This window comes from Carassius carassius, chromosome 1 (assembly GCF_963082965.1).
Source record: "Carassius carassius chromosome 1, fCarCar2.1, whole genome shotgun sequence".
In the NCBI taxonomy this organism is placed as follows: domain Eukaryota; kingdom Metazoa; phylum Chordata; class Actinopteri; order Cypriniformes; family Cyprinidae; genus Carassius; species Carassius carassius.
In genome coordinates this window covers 36330459-36346658 of record NC_081755.1, presented here as the reverse complement: position 1 = coordinate 36346658, position 16200 = coordinate 36330459, and the positions used below count along the sequence as shown (strand labels likewise).

At 38.7% G+C, this 16200-nt stretch overlaps 1 protein-coding gene across 7 annotated transcripts in view; it reads left to right on the top strand.

Annotated features, from left to right (window-relative positions):
- The first annotated feature begins 1647 nt into the window (after positions 1 to 1647).
- The window catches only part of LOC132148928 (G patch domain-containing protein 8-like), a 30496-nt gene continuing 15943 nt past the window's right edge, over positions 1648 to 16200 (top strand). For 3 of the 7 annotated variants that reach the window (XM_059557780.1, XM_059557790.1, XM_059557815.1), the window contains exons 1-3: positions 1742 to 1792; positions 7981 to 8058; positions 14508 to 14526. Coding sequence is in view for 1 of the 7 variants with exons in the window: in XM_059557738.1 (XP_059413721.1) it covers positions 1748 to 1792; positions 7981 to 8058 (123 nt within the window). In the remaining 6 variants the exon portion in view is untranslated. Of the gene's footprint in view, positions 1793 to 7980; positions 8059 to 10002; positions 10039 to 14507; positions 14527 to 16200 lie in introns of all 7 variants that reach the window. The other 4 variants (XM_059557760.1, XM_059557799.1, XM_059557738.1 and 1 more) reach the window with 3 other exon arrangements.

Sequence of the window (16200 nt, the reverse complement as noted above, 5' to 3'; positions counted from 1 at the left end):
CACTTATTTGAGATGTTTTTAATGGGAAATAATGTGAAAGTGACACCCACTAATACCTGTTCAAAAATTTGGGACAATTTCCGTTGATTACCTCACAACATTTGACCTGCGGTGAGGAGGCACGTCAGTGGTTTAAAGAAATATTTTTTATTTATTAAGTTCTTTAGCAAAATAACATTTATTATTCATCTTTCGTGCATAAATCTACCGTTTTCAATAGTATAACGCCAATGTTTTGGTCTACAGCCCCATCTTCCGGTACATTGGTTTCACATATAGTATACGCTTACTCAAAAGTTGGACAAAGAAACATCCCATGAGAGGATGTGGAAAAACTTGAAAGTAATATCATCTGGAAACTGGGCCAGTCAGCCAGCCTGGGAATCCTGAGGAATGTTTTTAACTACTGTCCGACTTGACGTAACTGTTTCCTCTGCCTCGTCCCGTCTGAGGTAGAATAGGAAAATGGACCGGATTATGCAGAATTTGGACTTTGATCAAATGACCTAATCTGTGACTGAATTATCTAAATTATATGATGCTATTATTTTACTTTACATAGGTTTGGGATGAAACCAAAACCACTTTGTTTGCTTTTCAGCTGCGAGGAGAATCACTTAAAAAGATTTGATTAGCTCTGGGCAATGCTGTATGAATGAGGTTTGTTGAGCCACACCAATCCTGTCTTTTAAAACCGGCGATGCCATACAATTACATGCAAGAAATACTTATTGTGTGATGCGCATTTCTCCAAAGACTATAGAATACCCTTAAACAAACTTTTTTATTTCACACACCTATATTAGTCAGTTTTGTCTAATCTGAATATATTACAGTTCATACTTTGCATTGAAGGCCTTTTATGTATACTAACTTAGTACCTATTGTATAACCTTTAAAACTACTGCCTTTTCACTGTACACATTCAAAAACATGGTTGCAAAGTTCAAATTGGTTGAGGCATGAAAACCAATTTACAACTTTTACCTTAGTAGCTGACCTAAGTGCTAAATGTATGTTTGTTTTTCAAATATTTTGTAACAGTACGTTTATTGGTGAAATGTTGCAATTATCATGTTACGATACTATTAAAACTAATGTTGTTGTTGGTGTTTTAGTTTAGTGTACTACTGGAGAATTGAGAGTTATATTATAGTTATATATTTACTTTGACAAGCTTGTGAGCCAACGTGATTTTTATTTTATTTTTCTGGCACCAGAGGGGGCCCGACAGTAACTAACAAAAGATATCTGACACAATGCATGATAAATGCTATATACATATTACAATAAAATAGCAAAACAACCATATCTTATAACAAACTGAATAAAATGTGTAGGCCTATTGGCATTGTTCAATTATTATTCCGTCATTCATAAACAGAGATGTTTTTATAAAATATGTTTATATAAAATAGTACTAGCAACTGTAAACCACATCTTAAAAAATTGATAAAAGGGTCCAGAATTTTTATTTTTATTTATTTATTTTTTTGCAATAAATGCACGGTATTCCTACACTCTACCATTCATGATATGAAGAACAAACACCAGGCGATGGTTCTAATGCTTTATTCCAGAGCCAATGCGTTCGCAGTACGACTCTCTTAGGTGATTGGACAGCTAGCCCATCAATCAACTGAGGCGCTCTGCCATTGGTCTATCGCTCATCCGCTTACTTTCCTGGGCGTTTCAGTCAACGGAGAAACAAGTCGGAGCGCAGGAGACGAGGCGAGCAGGAGAGAAAATGGCCGACAGATTCTCTAGATTCAACGAAGAACGTGATTTCCAGGTAAAAAAAATAATAATAAAATACTGCAGGAGCTGCACGTGTCCGAGACATATTGGATAACCGTGCGCCTCGGAGAGCAGTGCGTTGTACAATGAGGTATTATTTGTCGCTGAGCTAGCGCTGCCTCTATGACACTACAACAGCGCTATCGTCCCGATTTAGCATTGACAAGCGTGAGACCAGTGAGATCTCCGTGTCGCTTTCCTGGTTACCTCGTACATTTTTAAACATTTCCAATGAATATCCAGATGGCCGCTGAAGTTTGAGAAGTGTCGTTATGTGACCCCTTGTGTTTGACGAGATATGTTGTTCATTTGAGAAGGGGTTTTGACGCTGAGAGAATGACCGCAGCTGGCCTGGCACTGAGAGATAAACGCCTCAGTCAAAAGAAGATGAGCAAATATCTCATGTACTAACGGGCACCTGCCTGTAATATTAATCATTTGAATATAAAATGTTTGTTTCTGCTTGTGAAGCTTCAAAATTCAAGCTCTTTTAACTTTGCTAGGACGTTAGCTGTGAAGTCATGTCCTCTGTATGCTCGCGGTTTTGGCTATATGTGAATAATACAGGCATTGTTTGATTTGTTTTTGTTTTGTTTTTTTGCTGTCTCAGAATGACTCTCGTCGTGCACAATGGCATGTTTGTGCTGTATTTTGCATACGTGATTTGCAAGTTATGCCAGTAACAAGTTCTGTATTATTGATGCATGGACTCAATGTGATGAGCGAGATCCGTTGTTTATTGCATTTTGCCGATGTCAGATGAGCGTTGGCATGTCATAATAAAACAGTTGTTTTATTTTTAAATGGTTTATTGAGTGAGACATGTAACCTTTTCTGTGCATCTCTTGAGAAATGGTGCTGTAGACCTTCTCAGGCAATGCTCAAGGAATGTTGTTTTTGTCTTGATGAACGGTGTTGTTTGTCTTCTTGAGGGTTTATTAATATAATTCTTTATGGTGCTTCTGGGAAGGTTCTCTACTGATTTATCCAAAGGCTGGGATTGTTTTGTCCTTCACTGATGTGTAGGCAGATGGCCCATGTTGTCCAGCTCCCATCTGAAAGAAGGGTTTCCAACCACCCAGTTGGGTTGTGCATGGAGCATTGACAGGAACAAACAGGCTTTTATTAGCGTGCCCACAAACAGTGTGAAGCCCTTAGTTTAGATTAGAGCCAGCGGCCAGCTGAGAGCTTCGCCTTGGCAATTTGTCAGGGATTGGCGACAGAATCAACAGCATTTGTTTATTCTTTAAACAATCAATAGTAGTGTTTGGAAACTGTGGTTGTGGCTTTTTAAAACTTTAATTTTTTTAACCAATTTTTGGTTTTACCAGCCTTGTTAGACTAGTGTTCAGAAGTTTGGAGTTAGTAAGATTTCAGTACTTGTGTATAGCAACAACACATTTTGTCAAATTGTAGAGACACATTTTCTGTTTCAAATAAAATGTTGTTCTTTTTAACTTTTTTTATTATTATAAATTCCTAAATCATTAATCAAGCTTTCACCAAAAAATATTAAGCAGCACAACTGTTTTCAACATTTATGATATTAAGAAATATTTTTGCGGAGCAAATGAGAATATAAGAATAATTTCTGTAGGATCATGTGACACTGGAGTAATGGCTAAATTTAAGTTGTAATAGTTTTGCACAGTATTATTGTTTTAACTGCATTTTTGAGCAACCTTGACTTATTTACCGGTAATGAACTTTACAAGATCTTTTGAGCAGTATTTTATATTTTTATAATTAATTTTATTTTAAATTAATTTATTTAATTTTAATTTAATTTATTTAATAATTTTTTATTTTTATTTTTAATAGTATATTTTATATTATATTTTATATTTTTCCTATTCAGATAAATAAAATAAACTTACTGTACACATGCAAGACTTGCATAAGTCAATAGAAATGTTTTACTTTGCATGCACACCGTCTCTGTTTTATTTATTTATTTACTCACACATTCATTCATTCACTTGGTTTACTGTAGGTTGGCTCTAAATAAATAAAATACACAACAAATATTAGACTAGGTATTTGGAATAAGACAGTGTTAATTATCAAGATGAAATGAAATGCAGAGCTCTGCATCACAGTGCATGTTAGTGAACCACATCATATATTTATAGAAAACTAAAGTCAGAGTTCATTTGGAGCATGGACATCTACAAACCGCTGTGAAAGGACAATGACACGAAGAAGGCATAAAAACTCTTCAGATGTATTTGTTTAAGAAAAAGCAGTTTCTCTTTGCACATTTACATTTCTGACTTTGTTTAGCCGATTGTCAAAAATCACATTTTTAGAGTTTTAGCATGTTAAGATTCAGATTTTGATATGTTAAGGAGAATATAACAACTAAGTCCATGAAATCTTGGAAGACTGAAAGTAAATCTTAATACACGTCCTACAGAGGTCACTTTCAGAAATTCATAACTGTGGGCATTGTTCTTGTTCTCCCTTGGGTTTTTCCTTTACGTTTTTGCTTCTCTCTGTCTTAGGCGAGGCGATGGATTGAGAATTCAAATGCTTTGTATGTTTACCTGCGTAGTATTTCTATCTTTGACAGGAGTGTCTCTTGCTGACTGTGGTCAGTATACCAATGTTCTGGTCTGTGTACTTTCAGGTCTTGATGGAGTGGTCAGTTTTGTATGTTTGTTGCTTCACCTTTGTGCCTTTGGTCTATCTTCAGTCTCTGACACCGGATCGTCTTTAGTTGACTGTTGGCTTTTTTCACTTGCAGTGTCTGGCAAACAACCGAATGCACTGCATATTTGTATTTGTGAGCCTGAAGAGGCTAAACAAGTCCACCAGTATTGGTTTGACATGTTTTGAGCAGCTTGTCGGTGAACAACGGCTCTTTGTAGTTAATGCTGCTCCATGTGAAAGCGCGCAGGTGGAGATTTACCACTGATTACAGAACCGGCTTTACTGACAAGATGCGCATAAAAAAAATTGCATGCGATTTATCGTGCAGCCCTACAAGACACCATGCAGTTTCATGTGGATTGGTTCAGCATTGCATTCTGCAGTTTGCTCAAGGTTGTGATGTCTTTAATTGGGTGATGGAGTGGGATTATTTATCTTGGCTGTGGCAGTTTCTCTCTCCATGTTTGGTTGTGTTTTCAAGCTGCAGCGCTGAGGTGTGTGCAGGATCTCATAGATGAGTTACAGAACTTGGGTTGTGAGTTCAGCTTAAAGTCTGATGAATCATGCCACGCGGTCTGAGCCACATGTTCTGCTTGGTTGATCCACAACAGACCAGCTGTCAGTCAGATTCCTGCATTGTGCTTCTGTCTTGGCTGCAATCAAACAAGGGTTTTGTGTAAGTGCTGAAAAAGGCATTCGGTTTCTTTCCGCTTCGAGCAAAGCCTCCATGTTGATTTCTTCTCTCTTGATATAGATCGATGTGGCCCATGCCATATTCTCTCTCAGTGGTTGTCCTTTCTGTTCAAAGTTCTGCATGTATGAGGCTCCTGAGGGGTCTGGACTCAACTGTCACTGATCCTGCTGTCGCAGCGCAGATGTCTTTGCTACCAGCGGACGGGATGAGAGTAAAATCCGTGGAGGATGGAAATGCATTTCCCAGAAAGGTCTTCCGCAGGGGGCATCACAGTCTGTCTCTCATTTCCTTTGGGAATTATTTCTCATAATTAGGCGTTCAGTTCTTTTAGTCCCAAATTGAAAAGCAGTATTTTTGGCTGAACTGTTCCTTTAATATTACTATATACATTTTAGTGTTAGTTTATCAGTCCAAGATAGATCAGTCCAAGTTAGATTTAAATTTAGATTTTTCTGCAGAGTCGCATGTTTTTCTAATACACTTTCACAAAGTGATGGGTAGTGTTGTCACGGTACCAAAATTTCAGTATTCGGTAACTGATACCAGTGAAAATCCACGGTTTTCGGTACCAATTTCGGTACCAAAGCAAAACACAAAAATATTCTAATTAAAAAAAAAAACTTTATCACTAAAAATAAAACCAGTGCCATTCTTTATACTTATTTAAAATTGTGTTTAAAGTTTTTCTACAAGTTATATAATTATGAAAAACAGTAAACAGGTTTCACCAAAATTGTATTTGTCTCGAATTAATGAAATTTAAACCCATTTAATTTTTTGGTAAATAAATGGGATTTGCTATTAAAATTAAAACATGGAAGAAATATTGTGATTAATTTCTTTAAGAAGTTTTATTAATTTTTTTCAACAGTAGTAGCAGTATCACGCAGCAGTTTCATTTTCATGACTGGATTTTGAGATTCCGTCCTCGTTTTCTGCTTCGTGGAAATCATAGTGCTGTGAGCGTCAAGAACCGAGTTGACCGGGTACTCTGTACCACCGCTACTTAAAGAAACCTGGTACAGTCACATTTGAATTTTTTTTAGTACCGAAGTACCGGGTCTTTTGACAACACTAGTGATGGGTTAATGACCTGTTTTGTTTTGTAATGACTGCAGAGCTATGATATACGTGGAAGTAGTATGTTGCCATGGACAGCAGTGAAATATCCACTTTTATTGGTCATATTTGACTGCTTGATGCAGCAAATGACCAATCAGAGTTAAGTATTCTAGAGAGCTGTGTTATACATGATTGCTGCCCGCCTTTTTCACATTATCATCAGTTGTATATGAGCAGTGGCATCATACAGACCTCTCATAATGAGTCTGACCCTGGTCATCAGCTGTTCGGGTGAACGCAAAGCAAGCTTTCAGGCAGGACGGCTGCTCCTCGGATGTTTAACTGAACGTTTTTTTGTGTGTATGTGAGTGTGGAGTGTAAATTCAGTGAACAGGTGCCGTTTCATGCCTAACAGCTTTAAGCTGTGACTCGGGTCAGAGTTTAAACAAAGACTGACTGATTAGATGAGAGGAGGATATAGTAGCCTCATCCTTCATTTGGGGAACACACAGTCTCTAGTTGCAACACTGCGCTGTGTCAGAGGGCAGGAGCATGTCAAATGGTGACCCTGCTGAGAGCATGTTTTCTGTGTTTGAAAGAGCGCACAGTATACCCGTTGGATGTAAGTGGGAGTTTGCTATTGAATGTTGTTCCACCGAATAAATGTCAAGCGCAACCGTTGTGTTGTTGAGTGAATTTATGACGGTGTTCTTCATAATCTTGTAGTGGCCAGTTCTGGTTTAAGCGGTGTGTTTGTCATTGGGACACGTTGACTCCCTGTAGCAGAGGCTCGTGATGGCACACAGAGCTAGAGAGTCATTCTGGTGTACAAAAACAGCTGACAGCCTTAACCAGTTTTAGCTGCTGTCAAGTCTTTTGAGCGGTTTCTGTTTGTATTAAATCAATGTCATATTCTACTCATTTGCCATGTTTCCTGTAATTCATGTGCTCTAATATTCATATATTAAGATGAAAAGTTTCAGGTGAGTTCAAAGTCAGCATTAAATAGAATTAAAAAAAAAAAAACATTTTTTGAGCTCAGACAATCATTTAGTCCTCTTAAACTCTGACCTCTTCTTACATTAAACTTTAAACTCACATTCAGATCAACAAATGATGAATAGATCCCAGTCTTCACCCCCCCCCCCCCCTTTTTTTGATACACTCAGATGAACATGACAATATGTGGAAAAATGATCTGTCCCTGTATCTGTTACATTGCAACTTTAAAGAGTTGTCTTACATAAAGTGTGTTACTTTTAGACTGGTTAGTTTATATTGTAAAAGACCCAAGCTTTAAAAGGCCAAAGAGGTCCGATGGTTTGGATTTGAGCTGTGGCACTAGCAGATTTAATTCCTGCCCAATCTCATTTAACTGCCTGCAGATTTTCTCCTTTCACTACCTTTATTCAGTAGCGAGTGGCAAAAGATAAAAATAACAGGAATAAAGGGGGTAAAGTCTAGATTGACTGACCTATCTTTCATAGAGAAAAAAGATGAGCAGGTGGATCGGATATCACCCCTCCTCCCTTTCAAGGTGACCTCATTTTTTTTTCTCATCTGATTAAATTTCTGCTGTCGGGATCCGGTTATTGTGGAGTTAAGCTTTGAGCATGAAGTCAAAAAATTGGTTCACAAAAACTGGATGTCTCTGTTCTAGTTGTTAATTTTTGTGATTTATTTTTTTTTTTTTTAGAGGGGAAATGCTAAAGGGACATCTTTTCATTTTTGCTCTGCTGTAATCTGTCATCTTCCCTGTCTCTCTTTCCTCTCAGGGTGGAAATCACTTTGACCAGTATGAGGATGGTCAGCTGGAGTTGGAACAGGCATCTTTGGACAAGCCCATAGAATCGGTAAGGCCACACACCTCACTTTGTTCTGTTGACTAGAACAGCTGCTTCCTGTATGTGAGAGTGTGGATGATTGGTCCAGTCAGGGATAGCCACACCACCTCTATGGTCAGCCCCTTCCCTTATTTTAGAGATAATCAAAACCCCCCCCCTTTTAGTAAATATGTCAGCACTCCCTTTCTGGAGGCCACCATAGACCCCTTCCGTGGTTTCCACCCTGGCCTTCAGTGAACACATCTGGTGTCAGCACCTGTGTGACTGTTTAGTGAAGACACAGGTGAAGGAGATCTGTTGGATTGTACCAATCACTGTGATCAGCCTGCTGTTTTTTTTATTTTTTTTATTTTTTTATTATTATTTGATCACAGATGTGAGTAATGGATGTGCTTGTGTGATGTAAGATGGTATTCCAGAATGAATGTCCTAGTGTTTTATTTGGACACTTGTTTGAAATGTGAAGTGGATGGCACCCTGTGGAAAAGGTGAACTATACATACAGACATGCACAGTCATGCGCATACGATATAGAACTCAACACTGGCCAGACTCTTTGACCGACATGTAGATTTTGATCTGTTACCCATGATTGCTTAATTTTATGAGTAACAGCCTTATCCAAGGCCGTTTCAAAGTACACACCTGGAGTGTTTGTCTGTGTGTGTGTGAGCAGGTCCCTCTGGCTGTTGACCTGGATGAGCTGGATTCAGCTTCAGTGTAGGAGGATGCCAAGGGCCCTCATGATAGCCACAGTACATCCAGACCACAGCACAGTTAGCCCTCTTTATTTAAAGGTTGAGTTATACAAGTTAATAGAAAAGGAGAGGCTGATTACAAATGCAACAGGTTGAACAAAGATAGTAAACTATGAATGAACCTAGCAATCCATAATATGTATATTTTTATATGCTACTTGCTCAAATGTTGCCAGTAAGATTACATTTTTGGATGCATTACATTTGTTTAAAGTGTAATTTTTTTCAAATAAGCACTGATATAAATAAACACAAATAAACTGTTAAACTGTTTTTTACTTTCAGAGAATCAGAGAATCCGGAGGAAAAAAACGGATTCCAGAAAAATATTAAACACAACTGTTTACAACATTAATAATTATGGTAAAAGGAATCAGCAGCAAATCGAGCATAAAAGACATGTATGCAAATAAGCATAATATCACTGATATATAATATGATAGAGATTAAAAAGAGAATCCCACCAAGTGATTGAAACTCTGGTTGACACAAATCTGCTTATGCTTTGCTTCTGTAATCAGCAAAATAGTGTATTAAACAGGCACAGCAAAGCTAGCTGCAAACAGTCATGCTGCAGAAGCCACCAAATAGAGGTTTTGCTGTAGGGTTGAGGTTGAACTGTAACAGGCCCTGTAGTTCACTCTGTCCTCCTGCAAATAGACTCCCCTAAGCATACCAGGCAAAGAAACAAAACTGCCTAACCACCTCTTCAGAAGATGTGCATCTACTCTCAGAGCTAGACTTTAATACTAAAGGACAGTCATCTATGCACACAGACATCCAGTGGTTCAATTAAAGCACCCCGTCAGTGTATTAACTCTGAGTCAGTTGGATTTGTCAGACTCGGAGGCAGACCTCTGTTACGCAGACATGCCACCAATTCAGTTACGCAACTGGTCTGTGTGTCTGCTCCATTTGATTCAAGCAAGACTGACCTGATTTAAATATGATCTACTCAGTGTGTCATCCACCTCACATAGTGGAGCTAGAGAAAGTGTGTGTGCGCGTTTTGCTTAAGAGTATGTGGTGTGTGTGTGTGTGTGTGTGTGTGTGTGTGAGAGCACATTAGTGCCCAGTATCTTATGTGCGTGTTTTTTTTTTGTGTGTGTGTGTAAGTGTTTGTTTTAGGACAGTTTATTTCAGATATTTTCAGTATTGTACACAACTTGGGGTGTTCGACATTTCTCTCCTGCAGCGAATTGGCCCCAATTAGCTAAGCAGCTCTGACCCGGTTTGTATCTGCACGCTCTGCTCTCCTCCTCCTGTCTCTTTAGGGGCTCCTTGTAACGCTTTCTCACTCTCTCTATCTCTCACCTCTTCTCTCTCTGTCTGTCTCATCATTCTGTCCCTCTCTCTGGTGATTCGGTGTACAGTACCCTCTGTCATTATGTGCTGGCATGGTGCTTGTGCAACTGGGACTGCATTTTTTCGCTGACTAGGCATGTAGATAATATCGCAGGCAGCTTTCGTCTCTGTCTCTCCGTCTAGTTCCTCTGGTTCGTTCTGTATTTCAGGGGCTTGCACGCTTGATGCCTCTCCTCCTCTCCATGTTGTCCTTTCTGCTCCAGTTACACTCAGACCCAATGACTAAGGCAAATTTATGCAAACATGATTAGGTAAATTCTCAAAAATGTCCTGTTTCCTTTTTATTATCAGCATTTGCAATACACATGAAAATGCAGGTGACGTCTGGCTAAGAGTTTTATGTCCCATATAAAAAATCTGCAGTCCTGTCTTTAAAAACAGGTCATCTGTTTAATAAAAACACGTATTGAAAGGATCATTTTTCCATGTGCATTTGTGTCAGCTCAGCAATTAGGAAAAAATGTGTGTCTCATTTGAGCCAGCAATTATTGGAAAATGTTGACACATTAAATTGTATATATTTTGTATATCATTTTTGTGTGTGTATGTGTTTTACAGTAAATAAAATGATTATTCTTTTTATTGTATTTTTCTTTGTTTAAATTGTGAATACAAATTACAACACGTACATAACAATTCATTATTTTTATGTAAATTAAAAATACATTCATTTTTTGGCGTAGGATAAGTAAAAATTTGAGCAGGACAAGTGCTATGGGCCAAGCAGACTGGCTGAAAAAATCATTTTTGTTAAATGTGACATTGGACATGGTGAAAGTGATCTTAAAATAATATATATTTAATATCTATATTTCTGTAATATGTGTTATCTTTAATTACTAACATCTTTGAATAATATAATCATGTCCAATAATCCCTTATTTTTTAACACAAGCTGTAGAAGCATTCTCATCAGGATTTCTCAGATCTCACGATCAGATCTGTTCATATTGTTTGGAGCAGCCACCGTCCCAGAGTGTGAGTCAGAAGGACGGGAGAAGAGAGCAGGAGAGGTGGCCTGACTGCCTGCCTGAACCAAATGAGTCCTGCTCCTGCATTATTGTCTATGGAGGGGTGTGGAGAGTAGAGCTGTCACATGCAGTGTTCGTGAAGAGTAGAGACGCTACACCCTGCAGATACCGATGGCTATCACTGTCAATTATTTACACTCTGAGTATAATACACTGTTCATGATGTTTCCTCAATCACACAACAACATATGAGCTTTCATTTATATGCCACCCATTTTCCTGTTCTGGATCTAGAGTGTCAGGGCTATTTTCCACCAAACACCAGAGGTGTATTTATATCACACAAGTCCTAGCAGCTGGTCCGTGGATGGTGACAGCCATCGCTGCATATATGTGTATGTGTCTTGTTCAAGCGCTGTGTTTGCCACGCTCTTGTTTTTCCCATGCCCCTCCTCTGCCAATCATTGTGTGTGATCTGTAGGCAGCTAGAGTTCTGTGGTACTCAGGATCTTCTCTTAATTTCCCATATGCTTTTATCTACTCCCTCCTCTTTCTTGCTCTCTCAACACCATTGTTTGTCTGTTTGCATGTAACCTCAGTAGCATTAGTTTCTCTCTCACACACCCTCCCCTTCATCTTACTATGTATCTCAAAACTCATTTTCTTTTCTCCCATGCCCTAACCCAAGGAGATGTGCACTGGGCAGTGACTGAGTCAAGAGACAAACATCACATAAATCACACACATCACAAATTGGATTGTTATCGCTCTTGGTATGTAACTCTTGGTATGAGTTCTCTATAGGTTTCACTGTGACTACTGCAAGAAACTCAGAATGACTACACTGATACAGCAGAAATTACAATTGTCAGTCTGGTTATATACTGCTACATGTGGTTATTTTCACAATTTGGTTACTGAGTACTTTTAACCAAGATCACTCCCTTAATTGTTCAGGACAACCTTTTGAGCTCAGGTAACCTTTGCTGTGTGAACAGAACCATATTGAAAAACCGGCCTGAGTGCATTGTCTTTTAGGGTTCTGGTAACTCACAGCATTGGTGATATGAGCTGTGTGACTTCTGAGGGTTTTAGATCCAGTTGGTGTTGTTCACTGGAGCTGCTCCCATTAGTTTTGTGGTCTGGGTTAGACCCAAACATTGCAGTCTACACTTAAATATTAAAAGAAAATATAAAAAAAGAAATATTTGAAGTCATCATCCATTAATCAAGATTGAAGGGTTAGGCTTCATCCGCACCTTGACTGGCAGCATTTATTATACATAAGTCTTTCGGGTGTTGTGTAGGTTCCCGTTTGATTATTTATTTCAGTTACTGTTGCAATTTTGAGAATAAAAATTGTCTTTGGTTATTTGTTTATACCAGCAGTATTAACAGAAATAAAACAAAAAGTAAATGAAGTCAATCCCAAATAGTGACTGATGAGACACTGTAATTATATATCTCACTGGTATAGCAATTTTCGCATCTTAACAGGCCAGAAATTGACACATGCATTGTTCAGGACATTCAGTTCACACAGTTTAGCTTTGGAACCACATGCACACACATTCTCTTAATGAAGCTCTTGGCGATCTTCTGTATGAAAGTTAACCCCAGGAATGTTCTGATGGAAAGGTCAAGGTTTGCCATTTCGAGACCGCACTGACCTGATCCTATCTGCTTTGTTAAAGCTGTGATGTAACAAATAATGTTTCCGGGTCCAAGCCTCCACTCTGTTTCAGGTGAGAATCTTAACAGCCATTAATGAGGACTATTTGTTTATAATGTACATTTAATTTAGGCTTTCAAAAACTCACAGTGTACACATTATCTTGGCTTACGGCATCCAAGTCACCAATATTTTTAATGATTCAGAAAAGATGAATCACTCTTTCTGGCCACCAGAGATTTCAGTATGAAGATGAAAGGAAGGATTATGATGTTTTGGTGTTATTGGAGCAGGGATGGAGTATAAAATAGCACTGTGAACTGTCCTTTTAACATTGAAACCCAGGAAACTCATTGGCACCAAAAAGTGTTTGGACACTTAAGCCACACTTAATTGATGGCATTGATTTGTTTAACGCAATATCAAACCAAGTGTCATGCATTAAGGAACATAGCTTACTTTTAAAGCAAATGTTTTTTGGATCTTAAAGCACACAGTGCGATATGTTGCAAATGAGTTTGTTGTTAAAAGTAAATTTTAATCTGGCTCTAGCTTCATTTGTTTTCAGATGTCTCTTGGTTTGATATATTGCTGTCAAAATATCATTCAGATATTCAACTGTGGCTAAAATACAGCACATTTGTGGCAACTTTGCATAAGACAAAGAAGTGAATGTGACATTAAAAAGCCTCTCTGCTGTCTTCCCATTTGGTCCTGAGTAGTTTTCACCTTGTGGCAATAAGGAAGGGAAGGTGTTGGATTACTCTCTCTCCTTCTCTTCCATGAGCACACGGACACAACACCAGCTGCCAAGGACCCCACCCCCAAAAAAACCTTGGCTAGCCCATTACCCCACCTTAACTTGGTATGACTTTCCTGCTCTGATCTCTCAGGCGCTTGTTGGTTGTTTCTCTGTTTAAAGGACTGACCTTTCGGCGTCCAGCTGTAGAGCATGAAGGTCAGCAGGAACACAGTCACCTTATAAATAGTTTCATCATCAGCCACAACTGGCTGACTCCTACAGTTATCAGATTTGACATTTCCATTGGTCACGAGACGTTCCTAGTGTGGTTGTCACTTTAAGGTGTTTTTATTTCCAATGTATCAGCATAATAGTTTTTAGTCAAATGTAGAGAGCAGATGCTGTCTTATTTTCACATTTTTCATGGACAGAAGCACATTAGATACTAGAAATAGGAGTGTATTTTCACATTTTATTTACATGGTGACATGTTTTTGTTACACAGGTACTATGAATTTCCCATGCTTAAGTAATGCACAATAGAAAATGTCAACTTTACTGTGATCTCATTCTTCTAGACTGAATTTCCGGTCAGTCTTAATGAAGCTGTCACAAATACCTACACATTGGAAATCCACTCGCTGCCCTGCACATCTGTGTCCGGTTTTAATTTAATCCCACCTTCTTCTCCCTCTCTCACTCCCTGCTACTAATATGTTGATAACATCACTCTCTATCACTCTTTTCTTGTGAGAAAGTATCTGTTTGGACAATATAACATTCTTTGTTGTTTTAATTATTTTATATGAATGAACTGCCAGTTAGTGGATGTGTAGATGTGTGAATTCACTGTGGTAATGTAGTGGATCAAAGAGACTGTGACCAGTAGAAAGCTTTAGAGATTGGCCAGTTTCTTCAGTTTGTGTGACGTTTGATTGTTCTTTTGACAGCCCAGGGTTTAAAAGCCAGGTTCGTATGGACAAGTTTTCACTCCACTTGCACTGCTGTTGGATTCTTCGGCGTTGTTGCTTTTCATCTGTCCATTTTATTTATCTGTCTGCATTCATCCGTTTGTCTCCACAAAACCCACCCGCCTCCCACGTCTGCCTGACATGCCATTCACGGCCCTGGGCCAAGTTTGACTCATTCTGATTGGCTAATATGAAGGGTTAGACTAAACAATGACAGCTCTCTTCATCAAGTTCTGTTTCTCTTGATCTAATGGTCTCCTGTTTGGGAAAGAGGAGTTCACCATTGGTATGTAAAGTGCTCCACTCAGCAAGAAGAGGTAATGTGAGGTCAGCTCAACACACACTCTGTTCAGATGCTCCACCAGTCCTCAGTATGATGAAATGCTGTGTGTTGTTAGCAGAGGATGCTGCAGAACCACTGCATTGCAGGCCTTTTGGGCTGGGCTTACTGCAGGCACATCTTCACTGCTGATAAACCAAAGATCCTGGGATCTTTCAATGCTGCAGCCTGTCGTCTCATCTGTATGCAGTAAGATCATGAATCTTCTGATTAATTCTGTTCTGCCATCAGATTTTTACATGCGAGACCCTTGCTGCAATTGGCATTATGCTGGTTTTGATGTGTGCTCTGTGGCCTCCCCTGCTGACTATAAATATAGAAAAGGGAATGATCGTTATCCCACGGTCTTGTTCCTTTTTTCATCTCTGTAATTTGAACGGAAGAACATGCACAGAAGTATTTGGATGTCCAGAGGCCCTAAGGGGATTTTGCACAAGATGAGCATTAGGGCAGCTCCCCATGCTCTAACCATCTGGAGAAAACGTTTCCATTTTCTATCACCGCACAAATAAATATGTAATAAACTTGAAGATTCAGTTCTGTTTTTATTGTATTTTTTATCAAGTAAGTGCAGTCTTAGTGACTAAGAGACTTCTTTTAAAAGCATTAAAATGATCGACCCCAAATTTTGAATGTTAGTGTGTATATATATAAATAGATTCCCATAAAGTGACTTACACACAAAGTAACATCATTTGCATAAAGTTCTGTTTTAACATTCAGTAGTGTAATATCATTGTTGGCTCTATTGTTTAGAGACCTATAAAATTGTGTGCTTGATTACTGGTTTATGTAACAGCTCATTTTCATACCCTTTTGTTTAAGGTAAGATGAACTAAGGAAATGGTCTTTTCAAATTTTCCACGGGTTTTCTCATTTCAATCTAATGTAATTGCAACCCAAACCATAAGCGAGGTTATGGATTCCTCAGGAGGCCTGTTGCAATAACCCCATTAAAAAAAATTGAAAAAATATGATCAAATCCCAGTAGCAATCTTAACACCAAAGCAAGAAAAAGCAACGGAGGAGCTATTCGAAGCACTGCTTAAAACAAGATTTATGCGTCTCCAATAACAGACTGTATTTTTACAAAATGAAATTAAAATCAGCAAATTGGCCAAACTGTTGAAGGGCGTGGCAGACAATCGGCAGCACTAAAGGAAAGTGGGTGTGTCTTGTGGGGGTGATCACATGATACCCATAATGCTCTAACCTAGTTCTTGCTCCTCACTCACCACTCCTCGCCTCTCACACAACACTCATGGCTGCTCCATCTTATGCTCACCCTCTGTAGGTTGTGACATCTGTTTAGATGGCCTTGTGCATCACCGC